This window comes from Cetorhinus maximus, chromosome 1 (assembly GCF_964194155.1).
Source record: "Cetorhinus maximus chromosome 1, sCetMax3.hap1.1, whole genome shotgun sequence".
Lineage (NCBI taxonomy): Eukaryota > Metazoa > Chordata > Chondrichthyes > Lamniformes > Cetorhinidae > Cetorhinus > Cetorhinus maximus.
This window is the reverse complement of record NC_135879.1, coordinates 221,672,984-221,699,689: the sequence shown is the minus strand read 5'-3', so window position 1 is coordinate 221,699,689 and position 26,706 is coordinate 221,672,984. Positions and strand designations below refer to the sequence as shown.

The window sequence follows — 26,706 nt, the reverse complement described above, 5'->3', positions numbered from 1 at the left end:
TGAAACATCAGGCAAACAGTTTGGTTTTTCCACTGTTCGTAAACAAGTCATTTTTTTTAAGCTTTAGTACCAGAAGTTTGTTTTCTAGTGAAATTGCTCCCATTTGTTGTGTGAAGGTAAAAACAGATAAAAATCTGAAGACGGGAGCATCTATGTGCTTTGTCACATTTTTTAAAACTGTGAGCCTTGAGTCTATAGCATTGTTTATGTACTGGGTATGCTCAGTTAAAAATTAACATTTGGACTGTGACATGAAAAGGAACTGACAAATTTTATGTCCTTTTAACAATATGTAAATGTGATAAACGTGGTTTTGCTTAAAAAGTTGTTCAAATTTAATGCTGTGTTCTCACCATTAAGGAAAGACATGCTTTTATAAACCGCCTTTCACAACCTCAAGATGTCCCGCAATACTTTACAATTAAGTATTTGTACAGTTGCTCCTGTAATCTAGGGAAACCTGGTAGCCAGTTTGCACATAGCAAGGTCCCACAACAGCCATCACCAGATCTAAAACAAAAATACCTGGAAAAACCCAGCAGGTCTTTGTTTTTCTTTTTCCAGGTATTTTTGTTTTTGTTTTGGATTTCCAGCATCTGCAGTTTTTTTGCTTTTAGCCATCACCAGATAATCTGTTCTGTTTTTAAGTGGTGTCGGTTGAGGGATAAATATTGGCCAGGACAGTGGGGAGGACGCTCCTGCTCTTCTTTGAAATAGCGCCGAAATAAAATCTTTTATATCCATTTGAGAGGACATACTGGACTTTGGTTTAAATTCGCATCTGAAAAATAGCACATTTGACAGTGCAGGTAGTCCCTTGCCTAGATTTTGTGAGCAGGCCTCTGGGGTGGGGCTTGAAACCGAAACCTTCTCGCTCAGAGGTGAAAGTACCACCACTGAGTCATGACTGACACCTGGAAGCAAGCAGCTGAATGGAGCAGGAGTTCACAGTTAGTTGCCCACTAAAGCGAGAATTGGTGCAAAGGGCGATAAGGACCCCCCGATTGGATTTGAACCAGCCTGGCTTCTGAGCTGCCAGAAATTTATCAAATTTCTGTTTGTTCAAACAAAAATCTATTTTTTTCTGTGTCTTATTCATTCATTCATAATGAACATTTTCAATGAGTTCTCATCACGGGCAAGTCAAACCCCAGGAGCAGAATTTTACCGCCCCGTTTCGGTGGGGACATTCTAAACCTCGTTGGCTTCGGTGGGAATGTAAAATCCCGCTGCCGTAAAATTTCACCCCAGAGTTTAAGCCTCAAACCTGCCTCTGCCACTACCCTACCAGTGTCTGATTTCAGATTAGATAGGTAGGAGTATTGGAGTGCAGCTGAAGGAGACCTAAAGAGGCTGAAAGAAGACGAGAGGTGTGAAAAAAGGGACGACAAAAATGCATTTTGAAACTGGTTGCGCTGATGGGTTTATCCAATTTCCGTAGAGACAATTACAATAAATCAGCTCTGGTTCTGGGCAAATTTATGAATCCAGATTTAATAAGTGTTTTTTGTCATGGTCAAGCCTCAAGCATTCTTTGTCACTGTAGCTCCATGGGGAAAATTGGAGCAGCCACATAATACTAAACTTCACTAGCGGTAAGCTATGCGATGTCTTCGGTAGAATTGTACAAAGGTAAATACTTGTGACAGGAAAGAATAAAAATTAATTGTTAACTGCCTGCTGAAGCGGAATGCCAAGCTTTGGAGTGTGATTTGGGTGAAACAAATTTCTGAATTCTTTATTTTTTAAATGATAAGGATGCAACCTCCCAAACAGCAGGATGCAGGTTTGATTATGAGTTTCTGACCCCAGCCTTGCCGCAAAGGAGACGGGCTAAGTGATGGGAAAATGCTAGAGTCTGTTATAAAGGATGTGATAATAGGACACTTAGAAAATATCAGCGGGATTAGACAAAGTCAACATGGATTTATGAAAGGGAAATCATGTTTGACAAACCTACTGGAGTTTTTTTGAGGACGTAACTAGTAGAATAGGTAAGGGAGAACCAGTGGATGTGGTGTATTTGGATTTTCAGAAAGCTTTTGATAAAGTCCCACGTAAGGGGTTAGTGTGTAAAATTAAAGCACACGGGATTGGGGGTAATATGTCGGCATGGATTGAGAGTTGGTTACCAGGCAGGAAACAGAGAGTAGGAATAAATGAGTCTTTTTCAGAATGGCAGGCAGTGACCTGTGGGGTACCGCAGGGATCAGTGCTTGGGCCCCAGCTATTCACAATATATATCAATGATTTGGACGAGGGAACCAAATGTAATATTTCCAAGTTTGCTGACGTCGCGTAACTTGGTGGGAATGTTAGTGATGAGGAGGGTGTTACGAGGCTTCCAGGCATTTAGACAGGTTGAGTGAATGGGGAAACACATGGCAGATCCAGTATAACGTGGATAAGTGTAAAGTTATTCACTCCAGTAGGAAAAACAGAATGGCAGAGTATTATTTAAGTGGTGATAGATTGGGAAACGTTTATGTACAAAGGGACCTGGGTGTCCTTGTACACCAATCACTGAAAGCAAGTACGTAGGTGCAGCAAGCAGTTAAGAAAGCAAATGGTATGTTGCCCTTCATTGCAAGAGGACTTGAGTACAGGAGCTAGGCTGTCTCACTGCAGCTGTACAGGGCCTTGGTGAGACCACACGTGGAATATTGTGTACAGTTTTGGTCGTCTTACCTAAGAAAGGATATACTTGCCAAAGGGGGAGTGCAACAAATGTTCACCAGACTGATTCCTTCCCAGGATTGTCGTATGAGGAGAGATTGGGCCGACTAGGACTGTACTCACTGGAGTTTAGAAGAATGAGAGGGGATCTCATTGAAACATGAAACTCTGACAGGGATAGTCAGACTGGATGAAGGGATGGTATTTACTCTGGCTGGGGGGTCTAGAACAAAGGGTTACAGTCTCAGGATACGGGTTCGACCATTTAGAACTGAGATGAGGAGAAGGTGGCAGAGGATGGTGAACCTATGGAATTCTCTACCACAGAAGGCTGCAGAGGCCAATTCACTGAATATATTTAAGGAGGAAATAGATAGATTTCTGGACTCTAAAGTTGTCAAGGGGTATGGGGAGAGAGCAGGAGTACGGCGCTGAGATAGAGGATCAGCTATGATCATACTGAATGGCAGAGCAGGCTCGAAGGGCCGAATGACCTAATCCTGCTCCTATTTTCGGTGTTTCTATGGCCAGACACTTTCCTCACACCAGGAAGAATTAAAAGGAGAACTGTCATCAGGGCCATGATATCCCTCTCCAAGCAAATGTTACAGAATGGCATCCTTAGGAAGGCAGGTCAACTGCACACCTTTTGTAGAAGCCGATGCGTTAAAAAATGGGACAACAAACGGCAACTTTACAAAAGCAAAATACCACGGATGTTGGAAATCTGAAATAAAAACAGAAAATGCTGAAAATTCTCAGCAGGCCAGGCAGCATCTGCACAGAGATAAACAATTAACGGGCCAAGTTTTTGTGAAGAATATGGGTAATGTGAGTCTGGAAACTTCCTTTCAGGAATCTCCGCAAATCCATCACTGTTAAGGAGGCCACCACCTGCCATATTTTCATCCTGGGGTATGAGGGGGCAGGATGGAATCAGGCCTGCTGCCTCTGGAGGTAGGCCCAAGGTAGCAACAGAAGTGAGCAGATGGTGAGGGTGGCAGGGCTGGAACGCCAGCTTCCATTTACTGGACAGTTGTAATGATGAATGTCAGGACCTCAATCCCTCACCCTGATCCATCTCACATGCCCCCATACGCCCTCAATGTCCCATGCCCCTTCCAAGGTAATAGAGATGCTCCCATGCCCATTCCATGCTGCTCATACCCCCATTGCCTCTCCATGTCCCCACATATTCCCTATGCCCCCTATACCTCCTATATAGTGCACTTACATCTAAGCAAACAATGTTTATATAGCTGCAGTGGGGAAGGGAAAGCTTTGTTTGATAGGCATGTCTATAACCTTGTAATAACCTGCTGTTTTCTTTGAAGAGTTTTCCACTGCCTGTGTGTTTATTTACATGAGACTAAGAAGGCTGAGGTGGATAAAAGCTTCTGACATTGGTACTATGAATGGCTGTTCCATCATGGTTCACAACTCCCCTGAGAGACCGTGAGCCTCGTCTACTTACAGAAGGCGCCCAACTCCACCACCTGGTGGGTGGTGGCTTAGAACTGCCCACAACCCCCAGTGGAGCTGGCAAGGATGAGAGTGCTGCATGTGGGCTGGCTACCTGCACCCTTATCCTGCACTGGACAAAATTTCAGTAAACAGGAACAGGGCTTGAATCTCAGATCTAGGGTCAACGTTTCAGGTCGGTGACCTGATGAAAATTTTCTCTTCACAGATGCTGCCAGACCTGAAGAGCATTTCCATCATTTTCTTCTAATTAAAAATGAGAACTCTATACAGTGACTACACCTCAACAACCAAACTTCACACCACTGAACGGCAAATACTCAATAAAAGAATGACTGTAATAAAATTAAAATAATTCTGAACAGAGGAATATTCGGATAAATTACATTTCTTTTTTAATGCAGCGTTCAAAATAGGCTGATAAATTACTTATGAAAATGAAAGCTTTGAGATTGTTGTTAAAGATTAGCTAATCGCAAAATGTGGTTTAATAAAACCTGGCATTGCTTTGCTGTTGATTCGAAAAACAAACACCGCAATTACAAAATAAATGTCATCATTATATGAATTCCTAGTAATATATTTGGCTTTTGCTCCAAATTTAATGGAAATTCACTGACACGCAAATAGTTCTTGACTGCAAAAAATAAAATTAAGATATTTTAACATGGCTTTATGGGGACCTAAATGGATGGCTATTCCTGCAAATTCCTGGTATAACTTTAGCGGGAGTAAATGGAATAGCTGCAAACTCTACCAGGATCTTGCACCCTGGCTGTGAGGTACCTGTGTGGTCTTGTAGGGGTGTATGCCCTTGAAGGACCATGGGCATAAGAGGGTGGTATCATGAGTAGGGACTCTGGGGAGGATTTTTCCTTCGTCGGGCGGGCTCGGCGGGGACGGTCGGGAAGCTGACCGCCGCCCACAATCAGGGCCGGACCGCGATTTCACGCTGGTGGGCCAATTGAGGCCTACCGAGCGTGAGTCGTGTACCTGTGCGGAGGGGGGAGGAGGGTGAGAGCGCAAGTTCCCGCATGTGTGCGCTGGAAAAGCTCCCTGAGGCATAGAGCTGCCTCAGGGAGATGAAGAGTTTAAAACATTAAAAATAAAGATTTTAAAAATGTCATAAAACATGTCCCCTCATGTGACTCTGTCATGTGAGCAGGGACATGTTATAAATGAAACGTTAAAATGTTTATTTTATTTTTAATTGCTGTTGGAAACCTCGTCCCGCCCGTGGATGAAGTTTCCTAAAAAAATGCAAAGGCCGCGTGGCCTTTTCGCCAGCCGTAAGGTTGGACGGGCAGCGAAAAATTTCTTTCAATTATAACTTTAATGGATTTAATAAGCCTTTTAATTGTCAGCAGTGCGCTGCCGACTTCAGTGCGCGCCAACAGGCCGAAATACCGCGCGAGTGTGCAATGACGTCGGGACGCTTGCCTCACGTCATGGCGTGTCATTTTACGCTCGTTCGGGTCGGGCGCCCGCCCGCCTGCCCGAAGAGCTAAAAATTCTGGCCTCTAAGTTTGATCACAGCACAGTGTCAGAGGTGGGCCAGAATTTTTAGCTCGTCGGGCCTGACCTGAACAAGCATAAAATGACGCCTGATGTCATCGGGCACTCGCGTGATATTCCGGTCGGCGGGCGCGTGTGGGAGTCAGCAGCGCGCCTGCCAACAATTAAAAGGCCATTAACAATGTAATTAAATTAAATTTTTCACTGCCTGTCCAACCTTATGGTTGGCGGGCAGGCGAAAAGGCCAAGTGGCCTTTGCAGTTTTTGCAAGACCTCATCCATGGGTGGGATGAGGTTTCGATCCATCATTAAAAAAAAATTTAAAATTTTCATACTAATTTCTAACATGTCTCTGCTCATGTGACAGAGTCACAATGAGAGGACATGTTTTTTAGCACCTTAAAATTCTTTATTTTTAAATATGTCTTCATCTCCCTGAGCCAGCGAAGTTCCCCGCTCTGCCCCCCACAGGCAGCGCTGAGCACTGCAGAATGTGTTTCACACTGGGCGGGCCTTAATCAGCCTGCCAGTGAGAAATCACTGTCCAGCCCCGATCGCGGGTGGCGGTCAGCTTCCCGACCGCACTTGCCTGCCCCCACCGAGCCCGCCCGACGAGGCCAAAATTCTGCCCATGGGGTTACCTGAGGATACAGGCTGTGACTGAGGCCTGGACTCCAGAGATTAGGTGGACACTATTCTTTTCATCCGTAACAAGCAGTTCGCTGATGCATGAGGCCATTGAGTGAGGCATCCTTTTCCCCTGCTCTATGGGGAGGCAATTTGGGGGGAGGGCGTGCCAATAAGGCACCCAGCACCCTTTCCAGCCTCATTGATATGGGGTCACACCAGATGCCCTCAAAAGCCCACTGCTCCTAGCCCCTTAGTCCACATCCTGCACATTAATGCTTCGATGGATAATTTCTGTGTTGCTAAATCTCCCTATTAAAATTTCAAAATCCTGAATCTTAAACCTTTCACATTTTGGTGTCAATATTACTTACTGCCTTTATTTAATGAACTCTTCACCAAATTATGAGTTGAACAGATGAGACCAACCGAGTTTATACTTATCATGTGGCAAAGGTGGAACAGTCTATTAAGAGCAGTGGGGGCAACGTAAATGCTGAAGTAAAATTCAAAGTACAGATTGAGAATTTTAAACGTTTTTAACATGATAACTGAAATAATAAATTCAATATTCCGTACCCCAGACCTCCACTTTGGCATTGCTAAATTCCACAAGGATATTTCACTATTCTGACGCAGTAAACAGATTAATTACAACTTGTCTCTCACTGTCCCCGTCTGTCATGTCTCTCATTCTTATATTCACATTTTTAGCTCACCCCTTCACCCTTTTAGTTTTTTTTGTCCAGTTTTTGCCCCTTTACCCAACCTGTTTTTTCCCTCTCAGACGTCCCTTCCTCATTAAGGACTGCAAGCCTATAAAGTTTGGTGTCACTGAGCTACTACTTTTTTATTGATCGTGTCTTCTCTCTTCGCTGTCCTGTACTTTGCATAAAAAAACCTTTGCAGTTTAATTTTGAAGATTTTTAGTTTTAATTACTATCAGAATATTAAAAAGAAAAGCTAATTTTTCGAGATAAGAGGTGCTATGTTAACTGGAATATGTTATGCCATGTTTGAAGTATCATCTGCCTTCCATTCCATATTTGCTAAATGGATTCTTGTTTAATTTATTTGCAGATGATTCAAGCACAGGAAGGAATGGACAGAAACTGCCTCAAGGATCAAATGGGGAATATACAAATGAAGATCCCACAGGAAAACAATGGGGTATGATGCCATGAATTCTCAAAATGCCTAAGTACTAACATAATTAATTGCATAGAAACATAGAAAATAGGAGCAGGAGTAGGCCATTCGGCCCTTCGAGCCTGTTCCACCATTCATTATGGTCATGGCTGATCATCCAGCTCAATAGCCTGCTCCCGCTTTCTCCCCATATCGTTTGATCCCTTTCGCTCCAAGAGCTATATCTAACTCCTTCTTGAAAACATACAATGTTTTGGCCTCAACTACTTTCTATGGTAGCGAATTCCACAGGCTCACCACTCTCTGGATGAAGAAATTTCTCCTCATCTCAGTCCTAAATGGTCTACCCCATGTCCTCAGACTGTGACCCCTGGTTCTGGACTCCCCCACCATCGGGAACATCCTTCCTGCATCTACCCTGTCTAGTCCTGTTAGAATTTTATAGGTTTTTATGAGATCCCCCCTCATTCTTTTGAACTCCAGCAAATATAATCCTAACCGACTCAATCTCTCCTCAAATGTCAGTCCCGCCATCCTAGGAATCAGCCTAGTAAACCTTCGCTGCACTCCCTCTATAGCAAGAACATCCTTCCTCAGATAAGGAGACCAAAACTGCACACAATGTTTCAGGTGCTTCACCAAAGCCCTGTATAATTGCAGCAAGACATCCCTGCCCCTGTACTCAAATCCTCTGGCTATGAAGGCCAACATACCATTTGCCTTCTTTACCACCTGCTGCACCTGCATGCTTACCTTCAGCGACTGGTGTACGAGGACACCCAGGTCTCGTTGTACATCCCCCTCTCTCAATTTAGAGCCATTCAGATAATAACCTGCCTTCCTGTTTTTGCTTCCAAAGTGGATAACCTCACATTTGCCCACAGTATACTGCATCTGCCATGCATTTGCCCACTCTCTCAGCTTGTCCAAATCACACTGAAGCATCTCTGCATCCTCCTCACAGCTCACCCTCCCACCCAGCTTTGTGTCATCTGCAAATTTGGAGATATTACATTTAGTTCCCACATCTAAATCATTAATATATGAATAGCTGGGGTCCCAGCACCGATCCCTGCGGTACCCCACTAGTCACTGCCTGCCATTTGGAAAAAGACCCATTTATTCCACCTCTTTGTTTCCTGTCTACCAACCACTTTTCTATCCATCTCAATACACTACTCCCAATCCCATGCACTTTAATTTTACACGCTAATCTCTTAGGTGGGACTTTGTCGAAAGCCTTCTGAAAGTCCAAATAAACCATATCCACTGGCTCCCCTTCATCAACTCTACTGGTTACATCCTCAAAAAATTCTAGTAGATTTGTCAAGCATGATTTCCCTTTCATAAATCCATGCTGACTCTGTCCAATTCTGCCACTATTTATCAAGTGCTCAGCTATTAAATCTTTTATAATGGACTCTAGAATTTTCCCCACTACCGACGTCAGGCTGACTGCTCTATAATTCCCTTGTTTTCTTTCTACCTCCTTTTTTAAATAGTGGGGTTACATTAGCTACCCTCCAACTTGTAGGAACTGTTCCAGACTCTATAGAATCTCAGAAGATGATCACCAATGCATCCACTATTTCTAGGGCCACTTCCTTAAGTACTCTGGAATGTAGATTATCAGGCCCCAGGGATTTATCGGCCTTCAATCCCATCAATTTCTCCAACACCATTTCCCTACTAACACTGATTTCTTTCAGTTCCTCCCTCTCACTAAACCCTGTGTTCCCCAACATTTCTGGTATGTTATCTGTGTCCTCCTTTGTGAAGACTCAGATTTCAGAATACTTGGAAGTGCATGGTAAAATAGGGCAAAGTCAGCATGGTTTTATCAAGGGGAGGTCATGCCTGACAAATCTGCTAGAATTCTTTGAGGAGGTAACAAGCTGGTTAGACAAAGGAGAGCCAATGGATCTTATCTACTTAGACTTCCAGAAGGCCTTTGACAAGAGCCCATGGTGTTAGAGGCAAGGTACCAGCATGGATAGAAGATTGGCTGTCTGGCAGGAGGCAGAGAGTGGGGATAAGGGGGTCCTTCTCAGGATGGCGGCCGGTGACTAGTGGAGTTCCGCAGGGGTCAGTGTTGGGACCACAACTTTTCACTTTATACATTAATGATCTAGATGAAGGAACTGAGGGCATCCTGGCTAAGTTTGCAGATGATACAAAGATAGGTGGAGGGGTAGGTAGTATTGAGGAGGCAGGGAGGCTGCAGAAGGATTTGGACAGGTTAGGAGAATGGGCAAAGAAGTGGCAGATGGAATACAACGTGGGGAAGTGTCAGGTCATGCACTTTGGTAGGAAGAATAGAGGTTTAGACTATTTCTAAATGGGGAGAGAATTCAGAAATCTGGAGTGCAAAGGGACTTGGGAGTCCTAGTCCAGGATTCTCTTAAGGTTAACTTGCAGGTTGAGTCGGTAGTTAGGAAGGCAAATGCAATGTTGGCATTTATTTCGAGAGGACTAGAATATAAAAGCAGGGGTGTGCTGCTGAGGCTTTATAAGGCTCTGGTCAGACCACATTTAGAATATTGTGAGCAATTTTGGGCCCCGTATTTCAGGAAGGATGTGTTGGCCCTGGAGAGGGTCCAGAGGAGGTTCACGAGAACGATCCCAGGAATGAAAGGCTTAACATAACGTTTGAGGACTCTGGGTCTATACTCGATGGAGTTTAGAAGGATGAGGGGGGGATCTGATTGAAACTTACAGAATACTGAAAGGCCTGGATAGAGTGGACGTGGGGAAGATGTTTCCATTAGTAGGAGAGACTAGGACCCGAGGGCACAGCCTCAGAGTAAAGGGAAGAGCTTTTAGAACAGAGATGAGGAGAAACCTCTTTAGCCAGAGAGTGGTGAATCTATGGAATTTACTGCCACAGAAGGCTGTGGAGGCCAGGTCATTGAGTGTATTTAAGACCGAGATAGATAGGTTCTTGATTGGTAAGAGGATCAAAGGTTACGGGGAGAAGGCGGGAGAATGGGGTTGAGAAACTTATCAGCCATGATTGAATGGCGGAGCAGTCTCGATGGGCTGAATGGCCTAATTTCTGCTCCTATGTCTTATGGTCTATGGTCTTAAGACGGAACCAAAGTATATATTTAGTTGGTCAGCCATTTCTTTGTTCCCCATTATAAATTCCCCTGTTTCTGACTAAGGGACCTACTTTTGTCTTCACCAATCTTTTTCTCTTCACATACCTATAGAAACTTTTACAGTCAGTTTTTATGTTCCCCGCAAGCTTACTCAATCCCTTGAACCTTTGAATTCTAAAGTGCTCCCAATTCTCAAGTCTGTTGTTTTTTCTGGCCAATTTGTATGCCTCTTCCTTGGATCTAATACTATCTCTAATTTCCCTGGTAAGCCATGGTTTGGCCATCTTTCCTATTTTACTTTTGCGCCAGACAGGAATAAACAATTGTTGCAGTTAACCCATGCGCTCTATTATTTCTTTCTTCTTTCTATCATTACATTTGAGTTGGAATGAGTTGTATGTTACATTGGTTGCTCCTTTGATTAGGTAAATCTGTCATGTCCAATTGTTTATTGTACATATGGTGCTCTATAACAGTAAGATTGTGCCTTTGGATGCTGTAACTGACAACACGCCCAAGTGAGTGGAGCTTAAGCAAGAGATACTGTTGCCTGTGGAATGTGTTCAAAGTGAAGCACTTCTTGGTTAGCGATGAACACCGTTCATCTTCTCTCATCTCCTTCCCTTCTTCAATCACATTGCATCTACAGGCAAATAAGAAGTTAGTCTTTTAGCATGAGAAGTAGGTAGTTGTATCTGGTTAAATGCATTGTGTGGTGTCATGCTGTGTCATATGACCATACGAATATATGAAATAGGAGCAGATGTAGGCCATTCGGGCCCTCGAACCTGCTCTGCCATTCAATAAGATCATGGCTGATCATTTTGTGTTTTGGATTCCACATCCACCCCGATGACCAATGACCCCGCCTCCACCACCTTCTGTGGCAGAGAGTTCCAAAGTCGCACAACCCTCTGACAGAAAAAATTTCCCCTCATCTCTGTCCCAAAAGGGCGACCCCTAATTTTGACACAGTGTCCCCTAGTTCTGGACTCACCCACAAGAGGAAGCTACCTTTCTATTTCCACCTTGTCAATACCATTCAGGATCTTGTATACTTCAATCAAGTAACCCCTCACTCTCCTAAACTCCAGTGGAAACAAAGACCAGTCTGCCCAACCTTTCCTCATAAGGCAGCCCACTCATTCCAGGTATCAATCTAGTAAACCTCCTCTGAACTGCCTCCAATGCATTTACATCCATCCTTAAATAAGGAGACCAAAACTGCACACAATATTTGAGATGTGGTCCCACCAATGCCCTGTATAACTGAAGCGTAACATGTATACTTTTATGATCAATTCCTCTCGTAATAAAGGATAGCCTTCTTAATTACTTGCTTTACCTGCATACTAACTTTTAGTGACTCATGTGCTTGAACCTCTAGATCCCTCCGCACCTTGGAATTCTGCAGGCATTCTATCTTTAAGTAATACTCTGCTTTTTTATTCCCCTACTACCACTACATTCCTGTTTGCTTCCCCTGCTTGAACGGCTTCCTGTACCACAGTGCCATGGCCAGCCAGATCATTTACCTTGCAGACCTCGCTTTCATCCACACAGGTTATGCGGACCTCAAAGGCGTTTGACTATTACAAATTCTGAGGCTCCTCCACTATTGTCTGCTCGGCCCCATTACCTGCCTCACTCATGGTTACATCCTCCTGTCCCTCACTGCTGACCAAAACAGATGACCCTCCTCTAAGAGGCATGACCATCCGCTGGAACAAAGTGTCCAGGTATTCCTCTCCCTCCCTTATGTTGTGCAGTATCTGCAGTTCGGCTTCCAGATCAATAATCCTGATCTGGAATTCCTCTAGCTGCTTACACTTTCTGCAAATGTGTTTGTCCTGGATTGCCTTGGCTCCAGAAGCTACCCCATTCCAGAGCTGCAACATAATGCCTGTTTTGCCATTGTTATTTATTTAACTTAATTTAATTACTCACTTAATTAACTTAGAATAATTCCTATGTATACCACACCTTTTTCCCCCATGCACTGAATTCCCACGTGAATCTAATTTGCTACTCACTCAGCCTCTGTCTCACTCCTGTCTCCTTGCGCCCCTTACTGTCCATGTGGTTTGAAAAGCCTAACTCTTTATAGACCCTCTGATGAGTCACTAGGTAGTTTATCTTCCTGCTACAGTACTTAACCCCACTTGAATCACTGCTTTCAGGTGATTGACAGATAACTTCCACTCCAGGCAGTCCTCTGTTTAACAAGCTAACCTAACTTACTTGAAGGTTGGTACCATGACAGACATTGATTCTTAATCTATAGTTAAAACTGAATAGGATTTAGCAGAACTTAGCAACTTAACTGTAAGTCACTACTCACTCAGTCTCCACCTCACTCTGGTGTAGTTGCCTGTCTCCTCATGTGCCCCTGGTCCATGTTTATTTGGCCAATTTCAGCTGGCATTACAGTCAGATCTCTACTTTTCTCTCTCATTCACTGGGATGTGGGTTAATAATGCCAAATCAGTAGTTATTGCCAATCCTAGATACACAGTGGAGACTTAGGGTGGAATTTAATGCTCCTCTGGAGGAGAGTTTGGAGTTGAGGGGGGGGGGGGTGGCATTTAATTTGGCGGAAAGATGCAGGATGGGGGCCCTGCCACCTTCCTGCCTCCACCCCAGTAAAGTCCGGGGTGGGAAGACTCATGGATGGCAATTAACGTCCTCCTCAGGACCTCATCTCGCAGCCGCTGGTATTCAACCTGTTGTGGATGGGGGAAGTCACCACGCGGGGGAGCCTGAAAAGCAAAACTCGATCTGGTTTGCTGACAGGCTTCTGGGAGCGGGTGGGGAGCGTGGTGGGGGTGCCTCATACGAAGGTACTCAGTGCCTGACTGAGGGTCATGGCATTGGGAAGGGGTGGCGGGGAAGGGTCTGCTACTGAAAGCCACATTGCTGCCCTTGACTCCGACATCCCTGCTGACTCTACTCCCACACCCACGACCCTCACCTTGTGATCCTCATCACACCCTCATTTCACCACTGGTCTTGGGTACCACAATGATCCTGTACCCCTTGTGGGTGCATTGCTGCCAGCTATCAATGCTCCCACTGGTGGCAATGAGGAGCTGCTGGCCTCTGATTAGGGGGTTTTCCTGCTGGTTCTCTGAACCCCTCTTTGTATGTATGTGAGCTACTGCTACATGCATTACAGTCAGTCAACAAGAGAAGTGGAAGATAATTGAAAAAAGTGGACAAGTGCAGTGGAGAACTGAGTTAACCTTTAGTGTTGAAGGAAAAGGATCATAACAATAATACACTAGAACCAAAATCCTGTATCGTATTCACCAATTTATCAAGCTCGTACCTGTTGAGCAGGATAGCAATGTTGTTATTCAAAGTAATATACCTGTTTTCATTCTTGGACCTTTGAAAAATCCAGGATTATTTCCCCACCAGATGAATATTCAGTAATATCTCCTCAAACATTAACAGAGCCTTTATCATTGCTAATTTATTCCTTATAGATTCATGCTCACTGCTCCTTTTGCTCTCAGTACTCTTTAGCTGAAAATTGGCATCATTTGTAAATGCTCTTGAACACTTGCTCCACTGCATGCAGTACTGCCTAGTTTATGATTCGACATTCACGTCTCGCTCTATTTTGAAATATCAGGGGAACTTTGCTGTCCTTTGCTTGTCAGGTAGAGTGCCTGAATTTCTTTCACTCCTTAATATCTTAACCAGAAGTATTCCCCATTCCTTCTTTCATTTCCTGTGGATTCTAGGGATTATTTTGCTTGGCCAAGCTGGCTACTGGACCCATCCCTTGGGCTTCTTCATGATACACATTTTATTGATCTCTGCATATGTTAGAGTTTTCTGAGTGAAAATGTCTGGGTCTGGAATTAGTTGCCAGCCTTTGGAAATAATTCATTGAAATGTGTCTGTCATTTCCTGACCTTCTATATTATTTCTCTCCGACGAACTTTAAAGGACTTACCTTTCTTCTTACACACTATCTGCTGCATATCTTAACTGCTTGCTGCTCTCGCAGGGACTGTTGGCTGAAGAACTGAGGATAAAAAGTTGGACTGATATCGACTGGTACTCTCAGTGAATATGATTCAATGCCGAGTGGGCTAGGTTGCAAAATTAGCTTGTATATTCCAACTTCTTATTGTCAGTTTTACTTCTGATACTCAACTTATTTTTGCAAATACGATTCTCATTAACTTGTGCATCCTTGCTTCTTCTAAAATAACTCTGCTTAGCCTTTGCTCCGCATTCACCCCTTGTGGTCTTTGCTTTCCCTGTGTTGCTTCCTTGTCTCAGATAGGCACACTTTCTACACTCATCCTTTAAAATCAGCTTTACTAGCACTCCAATGTAAAAACAGAAAGGCCCAGATATTAATTTGGAGAGGAAGTCAGTGGCAAACCAGCCTCAACCGTGGCAGCTTGTGGCCTGAGAGATCTCAGGTCTCAGGTGCATAGATTCAATCAGCGTCCTGCCTGAAGCCAACAATTCACCAACAGGCCATCAGCAGGGGACATAGGAACAGTCCCCATTGTGGGTAAGTGGAGAGTAATCGACAGAGAGTGTGTCATCATGAGGCTGGTGGGGGAAGCCAGAGGCAGAGAGTGGCATTTTGGCAGAAAAGCCCCATAGGCAATCTGAACTACCCTTCTCCACCTCCACCCCTACCTGACACAGCTTCCACTGGGCAGGCAGAATTAAAATCACCCCAAATATATTGGGAGCACACAGCAGGTCAGGCAGCATCAATGGAAAAGAGAGAAGTTAACATATTGGATGTGGTTGCTTGGTTAGAACTGAAAAATTAAAGGCACAGTACATATAAAGAAACAGAGAGCAATTGCGTCTTTGGATTGGAAAGATTATGAAGGGAGGAAGGGAGGGGGAAATCAGATTCCAATGCCCCCTCAATTTAACATCACTTGTGGAGAAGCTACAGGATTCTATCATCAGGGAGAGCGTGATTAAGTACTTTGTCAAGAATTACGTGATTAAATGGAGTCAGCATGGATTTATGAAGCGTTAGTCACATCTGACAAGTCTAGTTTAATTTTTGAGGATAGGGAAGTGTCTATATGGACATTCTGGAGGCATTTGATAAAGTTCTGCAAAAGAGATTATTAGCAAAAATGAAAGTCATTTGGCAGTACAGAATTTGAATATTTCTGAACAGAGAGACATGTTGCCAAAGCTTTTCACCTTGCACTCATCAGGATAAGCACAAGAATGCTAAATCACAACAATTTATACTACAGGAGAAAAGGGTGCTGATTGGTTGGCAAGTCGACTCTGATTGGTTGTGGCATTGCCATGGAAAAAGCAATTGGACAGGAAGGTGCATGGAAGAGATTTGTGGATGGCCTTCCCACCCAGACGCTAATTGGCGCCCTTAAATTGGCAATTGATGTCATCTCAGGACCTCAGCCTGCAGCCACTGGTATTCAACCTGTGGCGGGTGGGGTGTGGCCATGTGAGGAGCCTGAAAAACAAAACTCCCCAAGCTCCCAGGTAATTCAAAGAAGTCGCAAGGCTTGAACATATTCCTTTTATTTTCAGGGAACAGGTTCCTGTGTATGAATGTATGTCACTTCTAGTAATCATAAATGAAAAAACATTATGAGATCGGCTGATTATCTTACATTGGTTGTCAGTGTAGCTGTTTGCACACTCAGGATTGTTCAGCAAGTGCTGCCCAATTGCAGAATCACATTAAACAGGAGATGTTTTGTTTGGGTTTTGCGTGCACGGGCTGGTTGAGTAGGGTCTGTACTCTGCCTATTATGAACAGCCGAAGGAATATGCTGTTTGATTCAATCAGCTAGTCGCTGGGATGTACAACCTACATACCTGGCATCATGCTGCCATTGAAATTCATGCACAACATTAGTCAATTCTGTGGTAGGCAGAATGTCTCAGAAGTGACATACATTCACACACAGGGACCTGTTCTGTGCAAACAAAAAGAATATGCTTTGAATTACCCGGACGCTTGGGAAGCCTATAGCTCCCCATTGCTTTATCCATGACAGTGCCTTATTTAATCAGAGTTGACTTGCCAACCAATCAGCATCCTTTTTCCTTGCAGTATAAATTGCTGTGATTGTTTAAAATTTGGCATTCTTGCGTTTGTCCTGATAAAAAGATAAAAAGCTTCGACAACATGTCTGTCTTTTCAGCACTAGAAATGAAGGTGCATGGAATTGGAGATAACCTTGTAACATGGTTTGGTAATTGGTTGGGAGGTAGGAGCCAGAGCATGGGGACAATGGGAGCATACTATGATTGGAAAATGTGATAAGTAGTGTTTCTCAAGGATCTGTATTGGGGCTTTAGCTTTTCATCATATATAACAATGACTTTGATGAAGAAATATCGAACTGTATATCCAAATTTGTTGCTGAAGTTAAGTTAGGAGGCATTGTAAGTTGTGTCGATGGGAGAAGAAAGTGATAAAGGATAGACAGACAAAGTAAAATTTTGGCAGAATGCGCTCATTTTGGGGCAGTATGAGATTATCGTCCATTAAGGACAAACTGAAATATTTTCTTAGTGCCGAGAGATGAGTAGCTGTAGAGAAGCAAAGAGATTTAGATATCAGTGTACACAAATCACTAAAAGCTAGTGCAGTCACAAAATATAATCAGAAAGATTGATGGAATGTTGGCCATTATTTCAAGTAAGTTGGAATTCATAAGTGTGAAAGTGAGGTTTCAGTTATACAAAATCTTGGTCACACTCCATCTGAAGTGCTGCTTTCAGTTTTGGGCACCAACTGCAGGAAAGAAATATTGGCCTTGAAGGTGGTTTCTGCCAGGTGGATGAGGTTCAAATCAACCCCTAGTTTGCAGTCTTGCAATGAGGATGTCAAAGGCAGTTCAATACCTCAGGAGTGAGTCAGAAAGGAAACACTTGACACAAACTGGGAATCATATGGAAAAGAAGGACATAGATTTAAAGCAATCGGTAGGATCAGACCGCTTGCTTGGATGAGTGCAGCTCCCACAACACTTAAGAAACTTGACACCGTCCAGGACAAAGCAATCCGCTTGATTGGCACCCCTTCCACAAACATTCACTCCCTCCACTACCAGTGCACAGTAGCAGCAGTGTGTACCATCTACAAGATACACTGCTGCAATTCACCAAGGCTCCTTAGACAGCACCTTCCAAACCCATGACCACTACCACCTAGGACAAGGGCAGCAGATAGATGGGAACACCACCACCTGGAAGTTCCCCTCCAAGTCGCTCACCACCTTGACTTGGAAATACATCATTGTTCCTTCGCCGTCATTGGGTCAAAATCCTGGAACTCCATTCCTGACAGCACTATGCACGTACGCCACATGGTGGTTCAAGAAGGCAGCTCACCACCACCTTCTCAAGGGCAACTAGGGATGGGCAATAGATGCTAGCCCAGCCAGCGAAGCCCACATCCCTTGAATGAATAAAAAAAAATCCTGCAGTTCGGCTTCCAGATCAATAACCCTGATGTGGAATTCCTCTAGCTGCTTACACTGTGAAGCCCACAGCTTTTAAGGGAATAAAAAAAAAATGGGAGATGGGAAGACATTTTTTTCACCCAGAAGGTCATAGGGAATTGGACTCACTGCCTGAAATGGTGGTAGAGGCAGAAACTCTCACCACATTTAAAAAGTACTTAGATGTCTACTTGTGGAGCCGAGAACTGCTGGGTTGCAGACCCAGTGCAGGAAGGTGGGATTATGCTGGATAGCTCTTCATCAACTGGCACAGGTGCTGTGGGCTGAATGGCCTCTTTTTGTGTTCTAAACTTTCAATAATTTCTATGACATTCCCAGTCCTGGCAGGTACCAAAACTTGCATAAGTATTCATGACTATTATACATCTAAGAGACCATTTTCAGTATATGAAGTGAAGGATCTCTCTGGTTGCATATTAAGATCATCAACATATATTTACAATGTCAATAAAATGCAACCAGAGAAGTTCCTCCCCTAGAAATTTATTGTCATTATAGTCGGACAAGATTAATTGGAAAATCGAATCAAAAGTTAAATTAGAAAATGTAGGTGCAATTATTTAAAGAAAGTGCAAGTGTTCATATCCATTTTCAATGTGCCATGGTTGGAACTGACTCCTTAAACCCTTCTGCCTCTCCATCTCGTTCTGCTTTTAAGGCCTTTCTTAAAAGCCACATCTACTTTTAGTCACTCCTCCTAATTTGTTGTCTTTGGCTCACAATCCATTTTCCGTTCACTTCTGAAACATTTTGGGGGTTGTTTCTACATTATAGGCAATGTGATGGAATACTCTTCACCTGTCTGGATGAGTGCAGCTCCAACGACACTTGAGAAACTCAACACCATCCAGGACAAAGCAGCCCTCTTGACTGGCACCCCATCCTCCACCACCTAAAACATCAACTCCCTCCACCACCAATGGACAGTGGTAGCAGTGTATACCATCTACAAGATGCACTGCAGCAACTCATCAAGGATCCTTTGACAGCATCTTCCAAACCCATGACCACTACCACCAAGAAGGACAAGGGCAGCAGATGCAAGGGAACACCACCACCTGTAGGTTGTTGTTGTTGGTGTTGTTACCTCCAATGTCCCATGAAGAAGTGCACACATTAAAGAAGTGTATACAGACTATCATCATACAATTCACGCATGTCATTTAGTGGGTCTTATTCCAATTTTGCGTTGGAAGCAGGGAAATTTGCCTTGCATATCTAAACGTTGCCGGCAGCATGACAGTGATTTTCCAATATGTAGTGATGTCGGTGAGGTTCACACTGGCAATACAAATGCAGAAAATTAATTCCGAAATGCAATTCTGCTTTTTAACTTTTACATTTTTTGGCTACGCTGAGATATTAGAGGAAAGCCTAATACAAGGAATTATGATTGAAGTTTTCTTTCTTTAATGCTTTCATGGGATGTGGGAGTCGCTGGCAAGGCCAGCATTTGTTGCCTAATCCTAATTGCTTTTGAACTGAGTGGCTTGCTAGGTCATTTCAGAGGACAATTAAAAGCCAACCACATTTCTGTGGGTCTGGCGTCACACATAGGCCAGACCAGGTAAGGATGGTAGATTTCCTTTGTTAGTGAACCAGATGGGTTTTTACAACAATCAGTAGTAGCTATTGTCTTCATATTCATTAATTGAATTTAAAGGCCAAGGTGGGATTTGAACACATACCCCCAGAGCAATTAGGTACTAGATCACAAGTCCAATGACATTACCACTATGCCACCATCATCCCTGTATTTCTCAATACTATTGATTTGCTTTAAATATGATTCTTTAAATGAGGGGTGCTGATAACAGGGGTTGGCTTGGAGGTCCTGTTGCTGAAACTGAGCTAATGTTGTGTATGGTAGCTAACCATAAAGTGTTTCTTCTTCAGATTTACCTGTTTATATCAGCGTACTCACAGTGTCAGGCTGAGGAACTCTGCTAAGCTCTGATAATATTGTGAGTGCTAAAAAAGCAGAGCTGGGTGCTCAAAAATACACAGCGTACCAACAAAATCAGAGTTCTGACAAAGGATCTGTACCCAAATCATGAACGCATTTCTCTTTTTCAGATACTGACAGACCCATGTTCATTTCTAGGAATTTCTGTTTGTTATACATTTTTACTTTCTTTTCTCTTTTTACTTTCTAAAGCTTACCGTTTAAATAAGTCTACTCAAATAAATCAACAGAAATAAATATACATAAGGAATATTACTGATAATTCATAATTCCAGATTCCTTTAAAAACATTTTCAAAGCCATCACAAACTAATATGAACATAAGTGGCAACGTTTGGAGCTCTGTCACAGAAGCAGTTATTTATATAGTGAAAGCTGAGAGCAAGGATCGGCTGAAAAGATCTTTGGCAAATCAAAGCACAATTAGTAAAACAAAGGTCAGAGACAACGTGAAGAGGGACGCAATCTGGTTATAAAATATCTAGGGGTTTAATTTCTTTTGGTAGTTTACAAAGTAGCTTAAGGGGAGATGGTGGTGTAGTAGTAATATCACTAGACTACTAATCCAGAGGTTCAGGTTCTGGGATTATGGGTTCAAATCCCAACATGGCAGAACTCAATTACCAAAACCTGGAATTTGAGAACTAATTTCAGTAATGATGACCATGAAGCTACAATCAGTTGTTGTAATATTGGAAATCTGAAATAAGAACAGGAAATGCTGGAATGACTCAGCAGGTCTGGCAGCATCTGTGGAGCTGAGTTTAATGAGTATGTATGACTTTGGAGTGCTAAAGAAGTCATACGGACTCAAAACATTAATGCTGCTTCTCTCTCCACAGATGCTGCCAGACCTGCTGAGTTTTTCCATCAACTGTCATAATCTAGTTCACTAATGCCCTTTAGGGAAGGAAATCTGCTGTTGTTGCCTGGTATGACTCCTGAGCCACAGCAATGTGGTTGACTCTTAACTGCCCTCTGAAATGGTGGCAAACCACTCAGTTGAAGGGCAATTAGGAACGGGCAACAAATGCTGGCCTTGTCAGCGACGGCCATATCCCATGGAAGAATAAAACAACTACGTGTCAAGTTGCTTTGCAGACTCTTTAATGGAGTTTTAATTCATTTAAAGAAGATAGGCTAACAGTCACAGTACAAAGCACACAAAGGGGAAGCTAGATGGGAGAGAAAGGAATAGAATGATTTGGTAAGATGACGTAAGGTGGGAGGAGACCTTTGTGAGATCTTTATTGGGCTGAATGACTGAGATCTGTACTGTAAATCCTATTAATAAAGGATTTTTATCTGAATACGTTAACCGTCTCATCGGACAGCTGTCTGAAACAGGATGGCCAAATAATTCGATTGAATGGATGGATCTCCCACATTAAATAGAACCGATAGACTCTTCCTATTTAAGTTAGCGGTTATTTCTCATCGGGCAAATGTGCACTTATTCAACAGAGTGGTAACAGCTTTTCTTTGGTAATTTGTAGTCAGGCCCAGGTTTACCCAACCCACCAAAATGCGTCGCAGAGTGATAGCCCGTCCCGTGGGCAGCTCGGTCCGGCTGAAGTGCGCTGCGAGTGGGTACCCCCAGCCCGATATCACCTGGCTGAAGGACAACAAGCCTCTCACGCCTCAGGACATGGGAGACACCAAGAAAAAGAAGTGGACTTTGACCCTGAAAAGCTTAAGACCCGGAGACAGCGGGAAGTACACGTGCCGCGTCTTTAGCAGAGCGGGTGAAATCAATGCAACATACAAGGTTGAAGTAATCCGTAAGTACTGCACTGGATTTAAGAAGGGATTAAAATAATGGTCTATTTGAAGACAGTTGCAAGCGGTCTCTGTGTTTACAATGAGAAACACATGGCCGAAGTCTGTGCTCTGCTCCGAAAGAGTTGAACCTGGAGCGCGTTGCACATCTGGTAGTGATAAGACTGTGCAGCTGTGTGCAGATGCTAAATGTGTTTTCATTCTAAACACAGGAGCAAGATACAAAACTCAAATCAGACCTCATCCCACTGTCAGATGTGGTGGCTTTATTTTGAAAATCTAAATCAGACAGGAGCAAAACTAAAGGCAACATTTTATTTAATATGCCATTCAACATTGAAAACAAATATTTATTCTTCACATGTTTTACTGTTACCCAAGATTCATTGCTTAGAAACTTTCGCTTTTCTTGAAAACCATAGCTGTATTAAAGATTGAATTTAATTATTTTCTAATTGAAAAGCAATTGAACTTAGGGACTGATCAAAGGTTTACTGGATTCATTTCTTCCTCCCCAGCCCCCTCTCCCTAGTTTTCTCCTCTCCTCAAAGCTGGGCAGATGCTACTTGTTGATTCAGAGTAGAATGCACAGGGCACAAGTCCAGAAAAGCTTTTTATTTTAGATTTGCAAGGTATGTCAGGAGAAATTTGAAGATAGCAGGGACTGCATGCAGTTCTGAACTCTCTTTCCCAGTATTGTCATGGGACACTCCTGGCTCATTGGCCATAGATGGAAAAAAATTATATCTAAAAGCTCATTTCTCTCTCTTGTACTTGTTTAAGGCACTGACCAGTATTATAGTGTGATCCCACAGATAGTGGCAGCCCTCTCTCATCTCACTCAACCAGCCATTGTTCACAAGAGCAAGCACCTAAATATGAGGGAGGGGGTTCAGACCAATGTACCCCGGAAACCCACTACAGTCAAATCCAATCCTATCCTCCTTGAGCTGAGATCCAGTAGACCTCACTGGGTGCCAATCAAGGACAGGAGCCATTAAAGCAAATTATATCTCTCTAACTGCTGCCTTGGCTGATGAACTCAGTACAGACAAGTTTCATGTTAAGTCCTTCTGGGCTGCATTGGCTTTTACCTTTAGGCTATTAGAAAGCTCACAAGGCATTCCCCATACTGCAACTGATTACTGACATTAATTTTAAAACATATTAAGTGCATTCTGTTCAAATAAGAATGTTTACAGGTAGCTCCCCACATGGCTCAGTTGGAGGTGCACAGCCTTGTGTGGTATGAGAGTAGGAATATTCAGTTCCCTGTCAGTGTTAAATTAGCTGATTTTAGTTGCGACTTTCATACAGGAAAGTATTTGCATTTGGATAGCGCCTTCCATAAAGTCAGACCAACCTAAAGCACTTTATAGCCAATGAAGTACTTTTGAGTTTTAGTCACTATTGTAACTTAGGAAACTAGACGGCCAACTTATGCACAGCAAGGTCCCACAAACAGTATGAGATACTGACCAGATAATCTGTTTTAATGATGTTGACTGGAGGATAAATATTCGCCAGAACAATGGGGAGAATTCCCCTACTCTGCTCTGAACGGGTCCATGGGCCCTTTTATTTGAAAGGGTGGTAAAGCCCTTGGTTGAATGTCTCATTAATTAGACAGTACCTCTGACAGTGCAGCACTCCCTCCATCCTTCCCTGAGGTGTCATCTTAGATTATGAACTCAAATCATGAGTGTGGGACTTGAACCCACAACCTTGTGTTCCAGAGTTGAGAACGCTACTGCTGAGTGACACTCAGTACCCCTGAGTTACGAAGGCTAAAATAAAATGCAGTCAGGGTTGCCAATCTAAATATTATTCAGTGACCTTGTACATGAAAATGAGCATATTTTTATGCATTCTTGGGATGTAGGGCATCGATGGCAAGGTCAGCATTGATTGACCATCCTTAATTGCCCTTGAGAACATGGTGGCTCACCACCTTTGTGAACTGCTACAGTCCAGGTGATAGAGGTACTTCCACACTGCTACAATGGAGGGAGTTCCACAATTTTGACCCAGCAATGACCAAAGCACAGCAATGGAAGTCCAGGTGGGGATGGTACGTGCCGTGCAGGGAACCTGGAGGTGTTTACACCTGCTTTCTTTTGTCTTTCTGGCTGGTGGAGGTTGAGGTTTAGGGAGGTTTCCTACAAAGAAGTATTGGCAAGTTTCAGAGAAGAAGCCTCTCTGTGGCTGGAACTTTTTCAGCATGACAAGGGCTTGACAAAAGACCAGAATGCTGGGCTAACCCTGCCTTGGCCATTTGTGGGACCCCATGGCCGCATTTCGCGGCCCTCTGTCAGCTAATTAGCTGGCTTCGGAGCTCCGGTCCCATGAAAGGACAAGTAGCCATTCCGAAAAGCTGCCGGCAGCTCAGCAGGCTTAGCAGCGCCACTGGGAACAGTGGCCACTTCTGGGACTACGCCTGGCAGAGGGGACGCCATAGGAACAGGTGACCCTCTCAACCAGGTAAGTGGTGTTTGGGGTACTGGGGTCAGTTGGACAGGCAGGGAGTAGGGAGTTGGTAACGAAAGTGGGGGGCATTCTCGGGGTGGGGGGGAGGGGCGGTGGTTCCCATGGGGATGGCCATTGCATCTGGGTGCCCCTCCATGGGCGACAGAGTATCCAATTAGGAGGACATCCCATTCCAGCTGGCAGGGAGGCCACCAGGATTCACCAGCAAGTCTTCCCGTGTGGCAGAAAGTGTACCCTGCAACTGGTAAAATGCCACAGGTGGCAGTATGTGGCCCTTAATTGGCCATTAAGTGGCTCAATTGGCGTCTGGGTGAATGGGCTATCCTCCACCATCCATGCCACTGATAAAATGCTGCGATGGCAGGAAGACGAAACCCAGCACTGTGTGTGTGTGTGTGTGTGTGTGAGACCAAGCACTGTGTGTGTATGTGTGTGTGTGTGTGTGTGTTTGATTGACTATGATACACTCCACAATCAAACTGGCCTCTGGCACTCGCCATTGAGATATAGGAAGTGATTCCTTTAGTGAGGTAGATTATGGCATAATTATTAGCGTTCATAGATGTTAACAAATGATGCCTACAATCAGCACAAAACCTGCTCGAAAACAGAATAATGGCTATTTACTTTCATGGTTTCGCCCCATGCTGAGACTACTGCCTTGTATGTGTTTTGAGCTATCCACTATCAAGGAAATCCTACAGGCAATCAGGAGTCTGGAAGTTAATTGGGCTGTTTTATAAGCCTTAAGTTACAGTTACCTCACTGTCAGCTGGTAATAATGGTAGTTCATTCATGAAAAACTGAGCAGAGCAGGCCCATGTTGGTCCTTTTTCTGCCCTATTAGTGAAACCGTATGGAATTCAGAGTCACTGGGGAGAAATTCTGTTTTTCTCTGTGTGTCCAAGGTTTCAGCCAGAACCTTGAAATTAATTTTAAAATGGTGATGTGCAGACAGCTAACGTCCAGCAGAACCTTGTTTCAAGTAGCTGGATTCCTAAATCCGGTGTTCCTTCTTTTGGCTGTGAATTAGCCTAAAAGTCCAGAAGATCCAACAAAAACATTTAAAATAACAAACAGGGGAAACGTTATTTTGCTGAGAAGCCGTCTTTAGGAGGTTTAATTTTCTCAGGAATCGCCCTGTAGTGGATTGCCTCTTGAGTTCTACCATACTGCAGCCATTAGCCCCTTTATCTGTGCATTCACATAGTATAACATTGCCAGAGAGAATTAACCGCCCCCCCCCACCACCAACTGCAAATGATGGGTTCAGTCCTGCCCCTCTCCCCTCCCTTCACACAAGCAGCCCCTTACAATAAATGTTCACGCCATGCCCTTGAAATTCAACAAGTCTTTACTTAAGTTGTATGATTGCAGCTAACAACCCATAAAATTAATGAAGCTTTGCAACTTTCTGATATGACATAGAGATAGCTCTTCCAGTGCCAAGCTGGTAATTGATGCAATAACCAATGATGAGTTAGCGTGAGAGAAATGAAAAAAACCCAAAAAGCATTGCAATAGATAAACTAAGAAAGTCGAAGTAATTGTAAATGCATTCTCTCCAGCAACACAAGCAGTGATTGAGGCAACAGAATCATTTCTAAATGAGCATTGAGGGGAGTGATTCTCCAACCACGTACCAAGATCATTCATTATCCACTGAAAGGTATCTCAAACCCTCCCGATCAGTATTATTCAAGGCAGTGGAGAGATGTTGATGACAATTTTTGGACTTCTTTTCTCCACACCCCTCCGCCTCCACCCCCAAACACATTCCTTCGTGTTTTACTTTGAGACAACATCCTTTTTCTGACAAAATCGAAACAGGATTAAGAGGATATTGCAATTGTGTTTGGCCTCTTCTCAAATTGGAAGTTGAAGCACAATGTGGGGGTGGGGGGTGGGGGGGGGGGAGGAAGTTTTATGCCCTCTCTCATGAGGTGTTTGGAGGCGCGGAGGGCATTTAATGGGGCGAGAGGGTGGTGTGCAAGCACCCTGTTGCCTTCCCACCTCTGCCAAAATTAAGTATGGGGAGGGAAGGCCTGTGGTTGAATTTCCCACCCAGCAGCCAACTGAGGCCCTTAATTAGCCAATTAACAAAGGAACATAGAACTTAGGAGCAAGAGTAGGCCATTCAGCCTGCTCTGGCATTTGATAGGATTACAGCTGATCTCATGGAGGGGTCCATGACCTTGATTCCCTTGACTATCAAAAATCTATCCAAAACAAAAACAGAATTACCTGGAAAAACTCAGCAGGTCTGGCAGCATCGGTGGAGAAGAAAAGAGTCGACGTTTCGGGTCCACATGACCCTTCAACAGAACTGAGTGTAGTTAGGAGAGGGGTGAAATATAAGCTGGTTTAAGGTGGGGGGCGGGGGGAGAGAAGTTGAGGGTGGGGTGGTTGTAGGGACAAGCAA

At 43.7% G+C, this 26,706-nt stretch overlaps 1 protein-coding gene across 3 annotated transcripts in view; it reads left to right on the top strand.

The window, feature by feature from the left end:
- Window positions 1-26,706, top strand: part of LOC144687491 (fibroblast growth factor receptor-like 1) — a 352,123-nt gene that overhangs the window by 273,887 nt on the left and 51,530 nt on the right. For all 3 annotated transcript variants that reach the window (XM_078553729.1, XM_078553722.1, XM_078553713.1), the window contains exons 4-5: window positions 7,381-7,470; window positions 21,515-21,799. In XM_078553729.1, the coding sequence (XP_078409855.1) occupies window positions 7,381-7,470; window positions 21,515-21,799 (375 nt within the window). The remainder of the gene's footprint in view (window positions 1-7,380; window positions 7,471-21,514; window positions 21,800-26,706) is intronic.